Consider the following 16,532-nt stretch of genomic DNA (forward strand, 5'->3'; position numbering starts at 1 on the left):
TCCCCATGGCCACACACCCACCTGACCGCGTCCCCATGGCCACACACCCACCTGCCCGCGTCCCCATGGCCACACACCCACCTGCCCGCGTCCCCATGGCCGCACACCCACCTGCCCGTGTCCCCATGGCCACACACCCACCTGCCCGCGTCCCCATGGCCGCACACCCACCTGCCCGTGTCCCCATGGCCACACACCCACCCGCCCGCGTGCCCATGGCCGCACACCCACCTGCATGCATCCCCATGGCCGCACACCCACCTGCCCGCGTGCCCATGGCCGCACACCCACCTGCCCGCGTCCCCATGGCCGCACACCCACCTGCATGCATCCCCATGGCCGCACACCCACCCGCCCGCGTGCCCATGGCCACACACCCACCTGCCCGCGTCCCCATGGCCACACACCCACCCGCCCGTGTCCCCATGGCCACACACCCACCTGCCCGCGTGCCCATGGCCACACACCCACCCGCCCGTGTCCCCATGGCCACACACCCACCCGCCCGTGTCCCCATGGCCACACACCCACCTGCCCGCGTGCCCATGGCCACACACCCACCTGCCCGCGTCCCCATGGCCGCACACCCACCTGCCCGCGTCCCCATGGCTGCACACCCACCTGCCCGCGTCCCCATGGCCGCACACCCACCTGCCCGCGTCCCCATGGCCGCACACCCACCCGCCCACGTCCCCATGGCCGCACACCCACCTGCCCGCGTCCCCATGGCCGCACACCCACCTGCCCGCGTCCCCATGGCCGCACACCCACCTGCCCACGTCCCCATGGCCACACACCCACCCGCCCGCGTCCCCATGGCCACACACCCACCTGCCTGTGTCCCCACGCCTTTGTTCTGCGCGCCCTAGTTCTGAACTGTCTGCTTTGAAAGCTTCAGTCGCCGGATCCAGTCATTGCAACAGCATCTTCCGTCCTGAGGTGTTGATTTAAATCATCTTTTCCTTCCCCATTGTGTTTTACCCATTGTCCTAACATCGAAAGGCAAAAATAAGTCTCCCGTGTTCACGCAGGGGTGTGAACTCAGGATTTTTCAGCTGTGCAAGTTACTAACAGTCTGTCATCCAACACTAGTCTGCGTTTCACTGTGAGGGAGAGAATTTAGTGATGACGCGTATCGATAGTGGAGTGATCACTCCCGCTGATATTGTCACCGTGCCCTCAGAGGTGGATACTCAGTCCACTCGCCGCTCTTATGGGGACATGCCTAATTATTTTATAGGTTTCTCTCTGCTTCATTCTCCTTCACCTTCTTACTGCTCTGCTCACATAAATGTTTCTGTAATTGAGTTAATAGGAGGCAGGAGGGAGAAAGGCGTGTTTGTTACTTGATAGGAACATGGGGGAAGTCCCTTTGGTGACCGTTGATCTCTCATAGGGCGTGTGGACTTTATAGTATGTATTATTATTATTATTGAAAACACGTTTGATTAAGGAACAAAGGGTAGTTTCCATGGTCTCAAGTTCCAGATTGGGTCAGAAGAAATAACTGTGCGCAGCACCAGGCCAACCACTGGTTTCCTCCTCGTCCCTGTTTTTCTGACCTCGGGGGAAAGGCAGGGTGTTGGCGTGGAAGGTGGTCAGCCATCTTCTTTAGGCTTAGTCCTCCCTGCTGCGTGGTCCTAGTGACGCCCGGAGCTTCCTTACCTGTGTGTGTTCATCTGACAGAGTGTCATGCTCCCTCAGGGCTGTCCCACTCTCACACCCTGCCCGATGCGTGTCCCCCTGGTGTGAACCACAGTTCTCAGGGAAGCGTCAGCCCTCCTCCTGAGAGCACAGCCCTGGCTCCCTGTGGCTGTGGCCACGTTCACCCCGAGAGTGAGTCCTCCTTTTCTCCCTCCCAACTTCCGGGCCAGTCACAGAGGACATAACTTGTAAGACCCTGGGGCCCCCGGGACAGCGGAGGCCAGCGGAGGCCAGCGGAGCCTCCTGGTGTGGGGGTGGCCCTCTGGAAAGAGGGGGTGGCCTGAGGAGGCTCTGGATTGCTCCTGCCTGGGCCATTTGTCCCTGGAATGTTCCCCGGGCCCTGTGACCCCTTCCTTCTGTTGAAGTGGCCAGTCTGGCTTTGAATTTCAGGACCAAGAACGACTGAAGACGCCTCCGGACCCTGCCTGGAGCCCAGCCTCACCTGGGACTGACCCGTCAGCTGTAAACAGTCCCAAGGGGAGAATGTGGCTGGGGTGGATCTTCCATAAATAGTTCCCTGTTGTTTCTACTTACAGCAAAAGCAAAGAAAGTACTTGTGCTCTAGCCCTGACTTCAGGTGTGCCAGCTGGTAAACACCCCGTGGAGGTGAAACTTACTGATACCTGTGGGTGCAGCTGATGACGGGGCAGGTGGACCATGGGGGCAGGGGGACCATGGGGGCAGGGGGACCATGGGGGCAGGAGGACCATGGGGGCAGGGGGACCATGGGGGCAGGGGGACCATGGGGGCAGGGGACCATGGGGGCAGGGGGACCATGGGGGTAGGGGGACCATGGGGGCAGGGGGACCATGGGGGCAGGGGACCATGGGGGCAGGGGACCATGGGGGCAGGGGGACCATGGGACCGTGGGGGCAGGGGACCGTGGGGGCAGGGGGACCATGGGGCAGGGGGACCATGGGGGCAGGGGACCATGGGGGCAGGGGACCGTGGGGGCAGGGGGACCGTGGGGGCAGGGGGACCGTGGGGGCAGGGGACCATGGGGGCAGGGGGACCATGGGACCGTGGGGGCAGGGGACCGTGGGGGCAGGGGGACCATGGGGGCAGGGGACCATGGGGGCAGGGGGACCGTGGGGGCAGGGGGACCATGGGGGCAGGGGACCATGGGGCAGGGGGACCATGGGGGCAGGGGGACCATGGGGGCAGGGGGACCATGGGGGCAGGTGACTATGGGTGCAGGTGACGATGGGGCAGGGGGACCATGGGGGCAGGTGACGATGGGGCAGGGGGACCATGGGGGCAGGGGGACCATGGGGCAGGGGGACCATGGGGGCAGGGGGACCATGGGGGCAGGTGACTATGGGTGCAGGTGACGATGGGGCAGGGGGACCATGGGGGCAGGTGACGATGGGGCAGGGGGACCATGGGGGCAGGGGGACCATGGGGGCAGGGGGACCATGGGGGCAGGTGACGATGGGGCAGGGGGACCATGGGGGCAGGGGGACCATGGGGGCAGGTGACGATGGGGCAGGGGGACCATGGGGGCAGGGGGACCATGGGGGCAGGGGGACCATGGGGGCAGGTGACGATGGGGCAGGGGGACCATGGGGGCAGGGGGACCATGGGGGCAGGGGACCGTGGGGGCAGGGGACCGTGGGGGCAGGGGGACCATGGGGGCAGGGGGACCATGGGGGCAGGGGGACCATGGGGCAGGGGGACCATGGAGGCAGGGGGACCATGGGGGCAGTGGACCATGGGGGCAGTGGACCATGGGGGCAGGGGGACCATGGGGCAGGGGGACCATGGGGGCAGTGGACCATGGGGGCAGTGGACCATGGGGGCAGGTGACGATGGGGCAGGGGGACCATGGGGGCAGGGGGACCATGGAGGCAGGGGGACCATGGGGGCAGGGGACCATGGGGGCAGGTGACTATGGGTGCAGGTGACGATGGGGCAGGGGGACCATGGGGGCAGGGGGACCATGGGGGCAGGTGGACCCCAGTCGTCCTGAAAGGGTGCTCCCTTGGAAGCAGGTAGCCAAGCGGACGGGCATCTTCATTTCCTGCCTTCCCGGCATTGAACTCTGAGCATCTTTAATAAACACAGCACCACACAAGCGTGAAACGAGGGGACAAACCTCTCTGCTGACGTCACTGTCACGACCCTCGGCGCTCCTGGTCGTCCATCCTGCTTGAGCTTTGCTGACTTGTAGGATGCGTCCAGGGCTTTGCAAGGAGCCCCCACAGTGCTGTCCTGTCCGCTGGGTCCGCCCAGCAGACCCCCTGGTCTTCTCAGGGGACCAGTGGAGCGGGGTGGGGGGGAGTTATGGAAAAGTTGAGAGAAAGGACAGTTTCACAAAAATATTTGGAAGAAAACAAAATGAAAGGTGTTTTTCTCCAGGGTGTAGACCAGGGGTCCCCAAACTATGGCCCGCGGGCCGCATGCGGCCCCCTGAGGCCATTTATCCGGCCCCTGCTGCACTTCCGGAAGGGGCACCTCTTTCATTGGTGGTCAGTGAGAGGAGCATAGTTCCCATTGAAATACTGGTCAGTTTGTTGATTTAAATTTACTTGTTCTACATAAAAACGAGACTAAGAGACATGGACAAGAGTGTGGTGGTTACCAGGGGTGGGGGGAGGGAGGACAGAGGAGGGAGGGAGGGAGAGAGTTAGGGGGGAGGGGGAGGGGCACAGAGAACTAGATAGAGGGTGACGGAGGACAATCTGACTATGGGCGAGGGGTATGCAACATAATTTAATGACAAAATAACCTAGACATGTTTTCTTTGAATATATGTACCCTGATTTATTAATGTCATCCCATTAACATTAATAAAAATTTATTTAAATAAATAAATAAATAAATAAATTTACTTGTTCTTGATTTTAAATATTGTATTTGTTCCCATTTTGTTTTTTACTTTAAAATAAGATATGTGCAGTGTGCATAGGGATTTGTTCATAGTTTTTTTATAGTCCGGCCCTCCAACAGTCTGAGGGACAGTGAACTGGCCCCCTGTGTAAAAAGTTTGGGGACCCCTGGTGTAGACCAACCTGGGTAGAGTGCAGGCAGCGTGCGGACGGCAGGGGTCTGAGGAACCCACTGTCCCCCGAGGGGTGAGCACAGAAAGCCCGCGGGGCTGGGCGGTGCTCTGGCCAGTGGCGCCTGGGGGCCCAGCGAGGACTCCTCTCCAGAGTCCTGCTCGCTTTGGGGACAAGGACTTTGTAGGGTTTTTTGTGAATTCAAACTCCCGGCCAAGGTGAAGAGGGGAGCATACACATTCGGATAAATTCATAGTTCTTGTCTTCACTTGGAAAAAAATGTGTCTGAATTATTCCTTTGAAATTGGGGAATGAGCCCAGGTGGCTGCTTCCCTGAGGCGGGTCTGGTCCAGGTCACCCAGGCTGTGAGCTGCTCCCCCACCACACCCCCTAACCCACGGGTGGCCGGGCAAACACGTGAGGGGTGTGTCCAGCTGCTGCTGCGCGACCACAGTAACAGTAATGACCATGATCACGGTCGTTGGGAAGGACGGTCGTCGTGGACGCGGTCAGGCTGCAGGATGACCCCAGTGCTCCGCACACGCCCGCCGGGAGCGCCACCTGCAGCAGGTCCCCCAGGGAGACCCCTGTGGCAGGATCACCCGGGGGCACCACTGAAAAGGACAGCAGGCCCCACCCGGTTTCTGACTCAGCAGGGCTGGGCCGCTGCCTCCCCAGGGAGCATTTTTGCTGGGTCCCCAGGCCAGGCCGCTGGTGCTGACTTGGGCCGACCCTGAGAACTCCAGTCCACATCGGCTAATCCAACCCTGACGCGGTGATCTGCGGCAGCCCGTCTCATGCCCACTGGCCGGTCGCGAGAGCTCAGGCAGAGGGGTGAAGCCACGTGCCTGCGTCCAGCCGGACTGGGTCTGCCTCCGAAGGCTGTGGCCGGAACCACTGCGGTCCACACTGCAGGAATGCCACACCTGTTCCGCAAAGGAGCCGGTATTGGGGACCATCCCACTGGGTCCCCAGGTGCCTTGGGGGTGCTGGGGCAGGTGAGACCCCACCATTAACCTTGACTTTGAAAACTGCCATGAGTGTTTCTCTGAGCAGAGGTTTCTGAGTGACCGTTCTTATCTACCTCTGTCTGCAAACACCTTAACCTCAACCGCCTTCTTCTCCTCCTCCTCCTCCTTCTTCTCCACCTTCCCCTCCTCCTCCTCCTTCTCCTCCTCCTCCTTCTCCTCCTCCTCCTTCTCCTCCTCCTCCTTCTCCTCCTCCTCTCCCTCCTCCTCCTCTCCCTCCTCCTCTTCCTCTTTCTCCTTCTCCTTCTCTTTCTCTTCCTCCTCCTCTTCCTCCTCCCCCTCCTCCTCCTCCCCCTCTCCCTTCTCCTTCTCCCCTCCTCCTCCTCCCCCTCCTCCTTCTCCTCCTCCTCCTTCTCCTCCTCCTTCTCCCCTCCTCCTCCTCCTCCTCCTTCTCCTCCTCCTTCTCCTCCTCCTTCTCCTCCTCCTCCTTCTCCTCCTCCTCCTTCTTCTCCTCCTCCTTCTCCTCCTCCTTCCCCTCCTCCTCCTCTTCCTCCTCCCCCTCCTCCTCCTCTCCCCCCTTCTCTTCCTCTTTCTCCTTCTCCTTCTCTTTCTTTTCCTCCTCCTCTTCCTCCTCCCCCCCTCCTCCTCCCCCATCTCCTTCTCCCCTCTTCCTCCTCCCCCTCCTCCTCTTCCTCCTTCTCCTTCTCTTCCTCCTCCTCTTCCTCCCCCTCCCCCCTCCCCCTCCCCCTCCTTCTCCTTCTCCTCCTCCTCCTCCTTCTTCTCCTTTTTTCTATTTTTGAGAGAGAGAGGGAAAGAGAGAAATCCCCTCTCTTTGCCTCACTGTTCTATTCAGCCTCCACATATTGGATGACCCCCATCCCCACTGGGGAGGGTGACCCCCTTGGCTCAGTCGGCTGATTCAAACATGAATCTCCTCCACCCCCCCCCCATAAGCCCCTAGACTAATAGAGGACACGCCGGTGGCATCCTGCGGCCTTGTCAAGATGACACCGGAAACTAACCGTCACAGGAAGTGCAGCTATTTTGGGCGTTCTCAGAGTTGGTCTTTGTCTGCTGCAGAGTCCCGAGAGCCGTGTGACGTGGACTTCAACTCACCTGCCGGGCTTCTGAGGGACCCTCTGGGCTTGCGGGTGGCTGTGTGTGTTAAGGACACGTGTAGAATATTGGCTCTCTTGTTTGAATGTGTTTGGAGAACGGTGGAGCAGGTGAGGCTGCTTGTGTGCTTCCGTCGTAACCTTGACCTGTCACTCTAAGGGACAGTGATCAGGGACCAGTCAGAGTGTGTCGGGCGCCTGAGGCCCTTGAGAGAGCCCGCCAAGCCACAGGGCTGACAGGCCATCGTGGGGGGGCTGTAACTCAGGAGCGTGGGCGAGGGACACACTGCTGGCCTTGACGCTGGTCCGTGTGGCCGCGTGGCCAGAGCTGCGTGGGAGCCCCGGGCCCCTCGCCCCGCCCTGGCAGCTGCAGCCCCTATGGCTCAGGGAGACCTAGCCGGTGATGGCCTTTTATCTGAGTCACCTGAGCTCACTTCCTTGAAACCACTGAGTCTGGCTGTACAAATAAGAAGTCATTCTATGTGAGTTTTTCAGCACTTTGATTTTTCTGGACCTATGGCGTCAGTGAGGGAAATGAATAGAATGAGGGGGTTGTCTCAGGCCCCGCCCCCTGTAGGAGGGCACTGGACGCATGCCACCCCTGTCCTCCCTGGCTCTGGGCTGACCCTGGCTGCTCTTCACTGAGTGGCTCTGCAAAGCCGAGAATGAAATATGAGTCAGAAGAGCAGAGGCCACCAGCACGGCTCCCTGATGGCCCCTGGGGTGCTTCTGTGAACCCCACTGAGCCTGCAGCTCCTCCTCTGTACCCATGTGGCTTCACACGTCGACCCCACGTCCTGGCAGCCGGTCTCACGTTTCCTGCCGGGGCTGGTCCGTCACATCAGAAGTTAGGTGGAAGCCACGGGTAAGCAGTGGCTGCAAATATCTCCGTGGTGATGTCTACAGATGCAAACCTGGAACATCCAAATCAAGTTCGTTTCCATGAAAAGACAGACTTTTCAACATTGCTTAATGTGGCTGTTTTATGTTAGCAATCCGTTCTGAAACTCACTAGAGTAAGTTAACGATAAATGCAAGGTATTTAAATAAAATTGAAATATGTTATGAAGGGCCATGAAATATGACCGGAATGGGCAGAAATGTGTGTGGACATCTCTACTGTGGGATGGTGACAGAGTATCGTAGGAAGTTCCCATTTGCCTCCCGCTAGTTCATAAATTCAGTTGCGATTTTTACTTTCATTACAATGACTTCCTTGGCAACTTGACAAAATAATTCCAAAAGGATTTCAAGAAAAAAACATATGCAAAGAAGTTTTGAACAAAGAGAGTAACGACGAGGGCGTTCTTATACAAAATAATCGCTAAAATAAATGATAAAGCAACTATCATCAGATCAACGTGGCCCTCGCTTGCATGAGAGGGCCCACGTCAGCGTCAGAAACTAACTTTCGGCCCTGGCTGGTTGGCTCAGTGGTAGAGCGTCGGCCTGGTGTGCAGGAGTCCTGGGTTCGATTCCCCACCAGGGCACACAGGAGAAGCGCCCATCTGCTTCTCCACCCCTCCCCCTCTCCTTCCTCTCTGTCTCTCTCTTCCCCTCCCACAGACAAGGCTCCATTGGAGCAAAGTTCGCCCGGGCGCTGAGGATGGCTCTATTTCCTCTGCCTCAGGCGCTAGAATGGCTCTGGTCGCAACAGAGTGACGCCCCAGATGGGCAGAGCATCGCCTCCTGGTGGGCATGCCGGGTGGATCCCAGTCGGGCACATGTGGGAGTCTGTCTGACTGCCTCCCCGTTTCCAGCTTCGGAAAAATACAAAAAAAAACAACAAAACAAAACAGAAAAAACAACTAACTTTCAATTCAGCGTCCATCAGTTATGTATTTTGCCTTTCAGATCATTGGATGTTTCGGGGTACATAGGCAAAAAACGCACTGGCCGGTTTAACAATGGGAAAAATGCACTTTAAATGCATACCTCACACCATGAAGGCCAGACCCTACAATGAACTTCACGGGGGCAAAACTGTTCAATGTTAAAAACCAATACAATAAAAAAAAAAGGAAATAAATATTTACCTGAATCTGGAGAAAGAGGAGGAAGTCCTTTCTGGTTCTTGAAGAATCGTAGGGTTCCTCCACGCAGGGAAAATCATCTGGAAGTACAATAAGCTAAATAAAATCAAATGAGAAATTGGGTGAACACATAAAATTTAGTTTCTCAGCACATAAAGCTTCTAAAGTCAAATTTACGACAAGACCACAACAGTAGAAAAACAGAAGTTGCAAGAACAATGAAGTCACCAAACAAAAATCCTATACAAATGGTCACCAGACCTTCAATATGTAAAACTCTGTTTTTTGAAAGTGTCATTAAACAATGACGTGATTTTCCCCCCACCAAACTGACCATTTAAACACATCAATCATTGATTGCCTCTCATGTGTGCCTTGACCAGGGGCTCAAGCCGAGCCAGAGATCCCTTGCTCAAGCCAGTGACCATTGGATCACGTCTGTGAGCCCACGCTCAAGTCAGTGATCCCCGGGTTTTGACCCTGAGACCTCAGCATCCCAGGTTGATGCTCTATCTGCTGTGCCACCCCCGCTCAGGCCAAAACGTACTCTTTCAGGAGGGCAATTGGGTAGGACTTGCCTGATGCCTTCCTCATTTCTGTCCCCCGAGTAATTCCACTCTTCTATGAGTGAGACAAATGAAATAACCAATACTCGATCATTCTCACCTACAGAAACGGCAGTTTCACAGGAGGCGAAACTATTCATTTATTCTAAGACAATGCAGGGGTGGGGACAACGATTTAAGAGCAAGGATATCACAGCGGCATTACTTACAGAAAAGAAAAATGAGAAGTCAAATAGGAACAGTCCAGAGTAGGAACCGGTTAATAAAATACAGAATTCCTTATGGTGGGACATGATATAGCTACTAAGTTATTCTTGCAGTGTTTGATTCCTGTTTGGATTCCAGACCGGGAAAAGTAGCTATACCTGTACATATAATACTAGGATAATGGGAGAAATCTGAAGATGGACTCTAGATTAAAGTATTTGTATCAATGTTCAATTCCTAGATTTTGATTATTATACTGTGAGTTTTGTAAGAGATGGACCTTCTCAGGAAACACACCCTGAAGTCACTGGGGATAAAGGAACGTGATATTTGCAATTCACTCTCAGATGGTTTAGGGGGAAAAGTGTATACATGTCTTTGAACTCGTCTTTGAACTCATCTTGAAGTTTCCCCGCAAGTTGAAAACTCTATCCAAGTAAAAAGCTACAAAAAAACTGTGTTTTCAATTTAATGATAAAATGAAAAATTCTCACTCTTCTTTTAGATGAAAAAAAAAAAAGAGCAATCAAGTCTACCAACCTGTCGGTCTGTCTAGCTATCTCTCTTCAGATGTCTAGCTCTTCTTCTGCGTATGAAGATTTGTATCCATATAAATGTCAGTGAAAGGGTGCTCACCCAAATGTTAATGATGTGTTTCTTTTTTTTTCATTTGTTTCCTGTGGTGGAGGGCTTCCACGGCAATTTCTTCCTCTACTTTTCTGCATTTTCTAAGGGTTTCAAGTTTGGGAGAGCCTAGAGATGCAATTCCGCTTTAAAAAGAAAGAAAGAAAACAATAAAAACCTTTTGTCCCGTAATGCGGTGATGTCTTTCTTTGACCCGGCCTCGGCGGTGAGAAGTCACGGTGCTGAGCGGGATTCACGGTGGGATTTCGAGATGCTGCGGGACTCGGCGATGTCACGACCCTGAGCGTTTTAGCGCGTGAAGTGCTCGTGCTCTAGCTGAGGCTGGTATCCCGTGGAAGCCCCAGCGTGTCTCCAGAGCAAACCTTGATGGTGCGGCGTGGGCTGGTCTTACTGGAGAGCCCAGGGTGTTGTTTCAGGAGGTGCAGGAGGACGGATGTCAGGGACGGGGGGGAAAGGAAGCCTCGTCATGTGCCTTGAGCACTGACGGAATGGGACAGGGACACAGGGAAGCTGGTCCCCAGGGAGCCTGGAGAACTAAGGGGCCAGACGGAGTGCTCTGGTTGACCCAGCGCTCCTCAGATGGGCGAGCCCGTGAACTGGGTAAACTGGGTGTTGTGGCATCCAGAGGGGCCCCGTGACCCCGTGCTCGTCTCTCTGAAACGGCGGCGGCAGCACAGCCGTGAATCCGGGCGCTCCCTCATCCATGTGGGGTCATTCTGAAAATGGCCGTCGGCTTCCCTGTGCTGCCCCTGGTTGTGGTGGTTTTCCCCCTGCACTGTGGAGGCAGAATCAACAGCGGGATTGCCGTGAAGAGCGGTCCTCCACTCTGTTCACTGTAGGGTGGGTTCGAGTCTGGGTGCCGAAGAAGAGAACAGGGAGGGACCCCAGGTGGCCCCCGGGGGCAGCGGTGGTCTCAGCGAGGCCACCATCCCTCCAAAGTGACCAGTACACAGCCTCGGGGGGCTCTTCGTTTCCTGCTCAGTGTCTCTCCTTTCTGGTTCATCACTGTGTCCAGACTCTTCCCTCTTCTGTAGAGCCAAACAATTCGTAGGGCTCGTCCTCCAATCCCTAGTGCACTCTGGAATTGGCGTTAGCCAGCGGGACACGGAGTTCTCCCGGGAACCACGCCGGTTTCATGGAGGCCTATGATCTAGTCTGGCTCATCGGACGGACATCCACCTCTGGTCTGGGCGGAGGCTTTGTCCTTGCTCCCCTCCGCATGGCATGGGCTCCTGCTCACACGGGGCCGTGGTGAGTTAGGGGGGACATGGTGGCCATCCACAACAAGCCTTGGGAAGAAGCTGATGCTGGACCAGGAGCGGGGAGAGGGGAGAGCCCCCTTGGTCTGCGATTCCTTCTGCTCAAGCCTGCGCCCCACCTGGCTTTCTGTGTCTCCAGCTCTGTGCGCTAATAATCACGTCCTTGTTTCCTGAGCTAGCGGGGGGGGTGGGAGGGGCAGACAGGAGCAGAGCGAGGACAACAGGCCAGGGCAGAAGGTCACCAGGGCGGAAAGCCCTGGGTGCCTAGCAACAGGTAAAACTGGGCAAACAGGAACCTCGTCCCTGTCCCTGTTCCCGGGGTGACCTTTCCTCCCGCCGCATAGCCCTGGTCACGTGGTTTGCACCCCTCGACCTTACCTCCCCTGGCATGTCGCTGGTCATGTGGCTTAGACCCCCTTAGAGGGGCATCCACCGAACAAGGGGGCTGGAGAACAGCCCTCAGGCACTGAGCCTCCAGGGCCCTGACGCTCTGACTCACATCACCTACGTTTAGGCCTCAGCTGTGTTTCAGCCTCCAGCCCAGAGAAGCTGCAAAACCAGACAAGTGACACCTGCGCTGACCTCAGGACCAGCTGCAGTGACTAATGACGCCCCTGCTCTTAGCACTGACCAATCAGTGGAGACCAGGACCTTGAAAACACACAGCTGGAGAGCTGAGGAATATTCTATTGAGATCTTCCCCTGGAACCCCCCCCCCAAAACCTCCACTCTGAGAGCCCTCAGGGTGGGGGACCCAGCTGCTCTTCCTGGGGTGCTGCACTTCCTAATCGCCCCATTTCCCCCCAGGCGTGATCACCTGTCTCTCTCTCCTGAGCTCCGAGGGCCCTTCCTGTGCCCGTGGAACTGGTTTCTTCTCCAGCTCTCTTCTCCCTCTGTGACTTTCTGAGTGAACTTGCCCTTCCAGTTTGAGGCTTGGCTCTGAAGGTCCTTCCTCCACTGTGGGCACAGGGCTCTCCTCGGGTGTGGGCGGACGCACTCCCAGTAGCAGAGGGCACACACCCCGCCTCCCTTTTCTGGCGGCCCCTCAATGCGCCTCTTGTGGATTGCCTGTCTTGCTGGTGTGCTGGCTTTCTCTAGCCGTCTCCGTGGGTGTTTGAGGTTTGTGAAGACCCGTATTGTAACAACACCTCGTGTGCTGAGGTGTTTGGTCACATCTCTGCCAACACATCTGCAGGAAGAAGGTGTGAGCGGATCAAGAAAGGGGGGAAAAGGAGCTGAAAAATCTACGGCATTGTTATTCAGAAGGGCTTTTCTGGTAGGGTGATGTTGGATTTTTTTTTCTTCCAGTAAATTAACGTTAAAGACTTTTAAAGGATAGCTTTTAGATGAATGGGGAGATATTACTCGAATTTAAATTCAGCCCATTAAGTCATCAATTATATTGTTGTTGCGACATCATGTGTTTAATGTTGATGATGCACGCATGCACACACACGCGCACACGCACACACACACACACACACACACACAGAATGACACCAGAAGGCTGTGCTTACTGTGCTGGGCGACCTGAGCCAAATGCTTGGTAAGAGTCGCCCCCAGCAATTAAAGGCGGTCTGGCGCTGTGAGAGACGAACATCGGACCGAGCCCCGATGCCATCAGGAGGCGTTCTGCACCGTGGCGCGAGGGAGGACACAGCCACGGCCACCGAGCGAGGAGGAATACGACTTTCTCCCACGAGTCTCTTCTCTGTCTTCCTCCATTCTGTCTGTCTTCCGTTCCTCTGACCTGTTAACGAGCCCTCTGGCTCCTGTTCCGACTCCTGGCTCCTCATTGTACTTTTTCCCCTGCTTCCGTCTTCAAATACCCCTCAATTCCCACATCGGGAAGGCTGCCACTCCACCTGGTCACAACCCCCTACTCTCTTTCTCAGGTGGTCCTGGCTCCTTGCTGTGACCTTCAGCCCCACCTGCAGGGTGCTTTTAGGTAAACCCAAGAAGATGCTCTCCTTCGGGCAAGCTAATTGGGAAACAGCCCCCCTCTCCGTGGTCACAGACCCACAGGCTCACACTTCCACCCCACTCGTCTCTTTGGGTGGCCTTCCCGGACAACGCAAAGATGGCTCCTTCAGCTCGGAACCCCTGCTCTGGCCGCCTGAGGTCCCCTTTCTCAGCTCCTCAGGTTGCATTGGTCCTCACCACCTTGTCTACCACTGGACCCCTGACCAACCCTTCAAATACGCTCTTCAGAGTCTCCGATTCCTCTTCCTCCTCCTCCTCGTCTTGCTGGACCCCACCCAGGAGATCAGAGATTGCGAGTATCTGATGTCATCTCAGCTGGAGAGGATGCCGTTACTGTCACAGGAGTCCTTCCCCAAGAGCGTGGTGTTTGTTGAATGGATGATTACATTGTTTCCGCAACCCACCCATCAGTCAGTCTCACGTGACCTTCTCTCTCACTGCGGTGGCATTTTGTACAGAGAACTCTCTGTGAGTCCGGGAAGTCTGGCATCGTCCCAGACTTAGGCAGTGAGACGGGGTCAGCTCTTAGCACCCCCGGGACAATCTTTTGCCTCATCTCAAATGCCCTCTTCTCATAGGTCTGACGGGACGCATGCCCAAGACCCTCCCTCTTCTCACACCCTACCTCAGAGTCCTTTTTGGGGAACAGAACGTCTTCCTTTCCACCTTCCTAAATCACCTCATGGAAACTTGAGGCCCTCTGAGCTCTTCCAGCTTCTGGGGTCTCCACCGTCTTCCCCTCTCTCTGCAAACTGGCTCCTCCTTCACACCTTCCTCCTCTCCCCGCCCGACCCCGCCCACACCCTTAACCAAGGCGCTGGCCGTCCTTCTGCAAACTCACTGGCCATTTTCCCCCCGCGATGCCCTGTCGATGCGGGCTCCTTCCTGTGCCTGCTCCTCATGGTCCTATGCCGGCTCCCGGGTCTGGTCCCCTTGACCTCTGACCCGATGGTCTCAGCAGCTTCCCAGCAGGGTGTCCCTTGTCCAGATGCTACATCTCCAGCGCTTACACACGAGGCCGGGCTGGTCCTATAGGAGTGCAGTTTGGGCTGGAGCCCTTCGCCACCAGATCAAGCCGTCACAGGTTCCCCGGGCGCGGATACGGAGTGAATGCCGAACCTCGTAGCCTGTCCTTCCAGGGCCGAGGAGTCCCGGGTCCCATGGAAAACTACAGCCTTTGCTTCCATGATTCACTTTCCCCGTTTTGACTACAACCGCATAGAAAGACATTCTCTTCTTTAACCATGCCCGTGATTGGAGCCTGAGGTTTGCTTCATCATGGGTAGGTGCTATATTAAGTGCCTTTGCTCAAAACCCACAGATCAGCATTTTTCCGTCCCCCATAGCAAAGATGAACAGTCCCCCTGTTCCCTCAGCCGGGGCTTTGCCTTCCCTGTGAGGAGCGGCTTCTGCCATCCCGGGGTTTATACAACAGGTCGCAGTCTCCTTCTCCTGGCTCAGGGTCTCTCTTTCCTTCTGGACCATAAGGTTTCTTGAGGACACAACCCCACCCAGGTCATCTTTGTGGCCACCAAAGCCCTCCTACTGTCCCTCACACACACAGGGTTTTCAAGAAATACATATTTAACAACAATGTTGTTTCTTTTCCCTTATTTCTTTATCGTTCATATGCTGCTTGCTTCTTTAAAAACATTCAGGGCATCTTATCCTGACGGCCAAGTGTACAGGGGACGGATGAAATAATATCAAGGGTCAGACCCAGAGGCGGAAGTGGGCAGAAGCTACGGGCAGCCTTGTCATCTCTGTCACCAGGGAGTGACCCCCTCGTGGCACAGTGGCCATGCCTGGGCCTCCAGCGTGCCGGGTGCACTGGTCCTGGCTGCTCCTGGCCACGCCTTTTAAATGTCGACATGGGGAGAGGTTGGCACAGAGCTGGGTCTGAGGACATGTCACCCCAGCGAGTGGCTCTGTTCATCACACTCAAGATACGTGAGAGGCTGTCACACGGGGGGCCGAGCGCCCCACACTCGCTCGCTCCTCCTTAGAACGACACACGGACCTTTCTTCTAATGTCTTGCGTTGTAGGATGGGCTAACTTTTTTCTTTCCACGTTTCCAATTTTTAAAAGCTTTCTTCTTCTCTGTGCTAATAATCGTATAATCCAGTTACTTGGGCTGCTGGTGTGATGTGCCTCCTCCACCCCAAGATGCGCATCTTTCTGTCTTTCTGCTCAGCAACCTAAGTCCGTTCATCCCTTTATTTGATCGTCATTGCTGTTTGACAGCCCTGTGCCTGGCATGTCCAGGGGAAGGTGACAGAGTCACCATCCTGCTGGGCTTTGCGTTCGAGGAGAAGGAAGGTGCCCAGGAGGCAGTAGGGACATCCCTTCAGGTGGTGATGGAGCGCGAGGGAAAACTCACCGGGACGAGGTGGGGGGACAGAGAATCCAGGGAAAGGGGAGCCGTTTCTATAATGGGCCAGGGAGGTCCCTGCACCCTAAAGGCAGCGAAAGGGCCACCAGAGGGAGAGCTGGGGGGGAGCATCGTGGACAGAGGAGCCAGCCCCAGCTCTGCACGGAGGTGAGGAGTTCTGGCCGATGGAGTCCACCCCGTGGGCTCTGACCACAGTGCCCCCGCCCTCACCCCGAGACCCGAGGGCTGGGCCCTGCTGGCGAGGGGGTTCGGGGCCACAAGGGCTTGACTGGTGGAAGTTCCCCTCCTCTGTGCTTTTATAGACCTGATCACGGTATTTCCAGCACTAGCAGCTTTTGACGGAGGATGTACTTCAACGCTCCAGAAGGTTGCTTCCGTTTTTCACGGTGTTTTTTTCTTCTTCTTTTATTTATATGGGGACACAGTCTGATTCAAAGCCTCTTTCATGAGCACCGCTTAAGACTCATCCTCTCTCTGCAGAAAGCGCCCAGGACAGACGGTTAATAGGACAGATGTGGCTGAGAGCGGAGTCTCGACCTCGGGGTTGAAGTTGGTCAGGGTGTTTGGTGGTGCTCAGCATAGCCAGCCTCTGGGGCCGGAAAGAGAAACATGTCATGATCCCGTAACGCACCCGCTGTCACTGAAGCCTCGTTTGACCCA

The 16,532-nt window shown here is 56.1% G+C and overlaps 1 protein-coding gene and 1 long non-coding RNA gene across 2 annotated transcripts; both read right to left on the reverse strand.

Annotated features, from left to right (window-relative positions):
* Window positions 1-2,889: 2,889 nt before the first annotated feature.
* LOC136398107 (uncharacterized) lies at window positions 2,890-3,645 on the reverse strand. The gene has a single exon (XM_066372516.1). It carries the CDS (start codon window positions 3,643-3,645, stop codon window positions 2,890-2,892), a length of 756 nt encoding a protein of 251 aa, XP_066228613.1.
* Window positions 3,646-7,282: 3,637 nt separating this feature from the next.
* Window positions 7,283-10,355, reverse strand: LOC136397082 (uncharacterized). The gene is made up of 3 exons (XR_010749837.1): window positions 10,229-10,355; window positions 8,823-8,915; window positions 7,283-7,700 (listed from the first exon to the last, which is right to left on the reverse strand). It is a non-coding gene; the product is annotated as an uncharacterized lncRNA (long non-coding RNA).
* Window positions 10,356-16,532: the final 6,177 nt, after the last annotated feature.

This window comes from Saccopteryx leptura, chromosome 3, assembly GCF_036850995.1.
Source record: "Saccopteryx leptura isolate mSacLep1 chromosome 3, mSacLep1_pri_phased_curated, whole genome shotgun sequence".
In the NCBI taxonomy this organism is placed as follows: domain Eukaryota; kingdom Metazoa; phylum Chordata; class Mammalia; order Chiroptera; family Emballonuridae; genus Saccopteryx; species Saccopteryx leptura.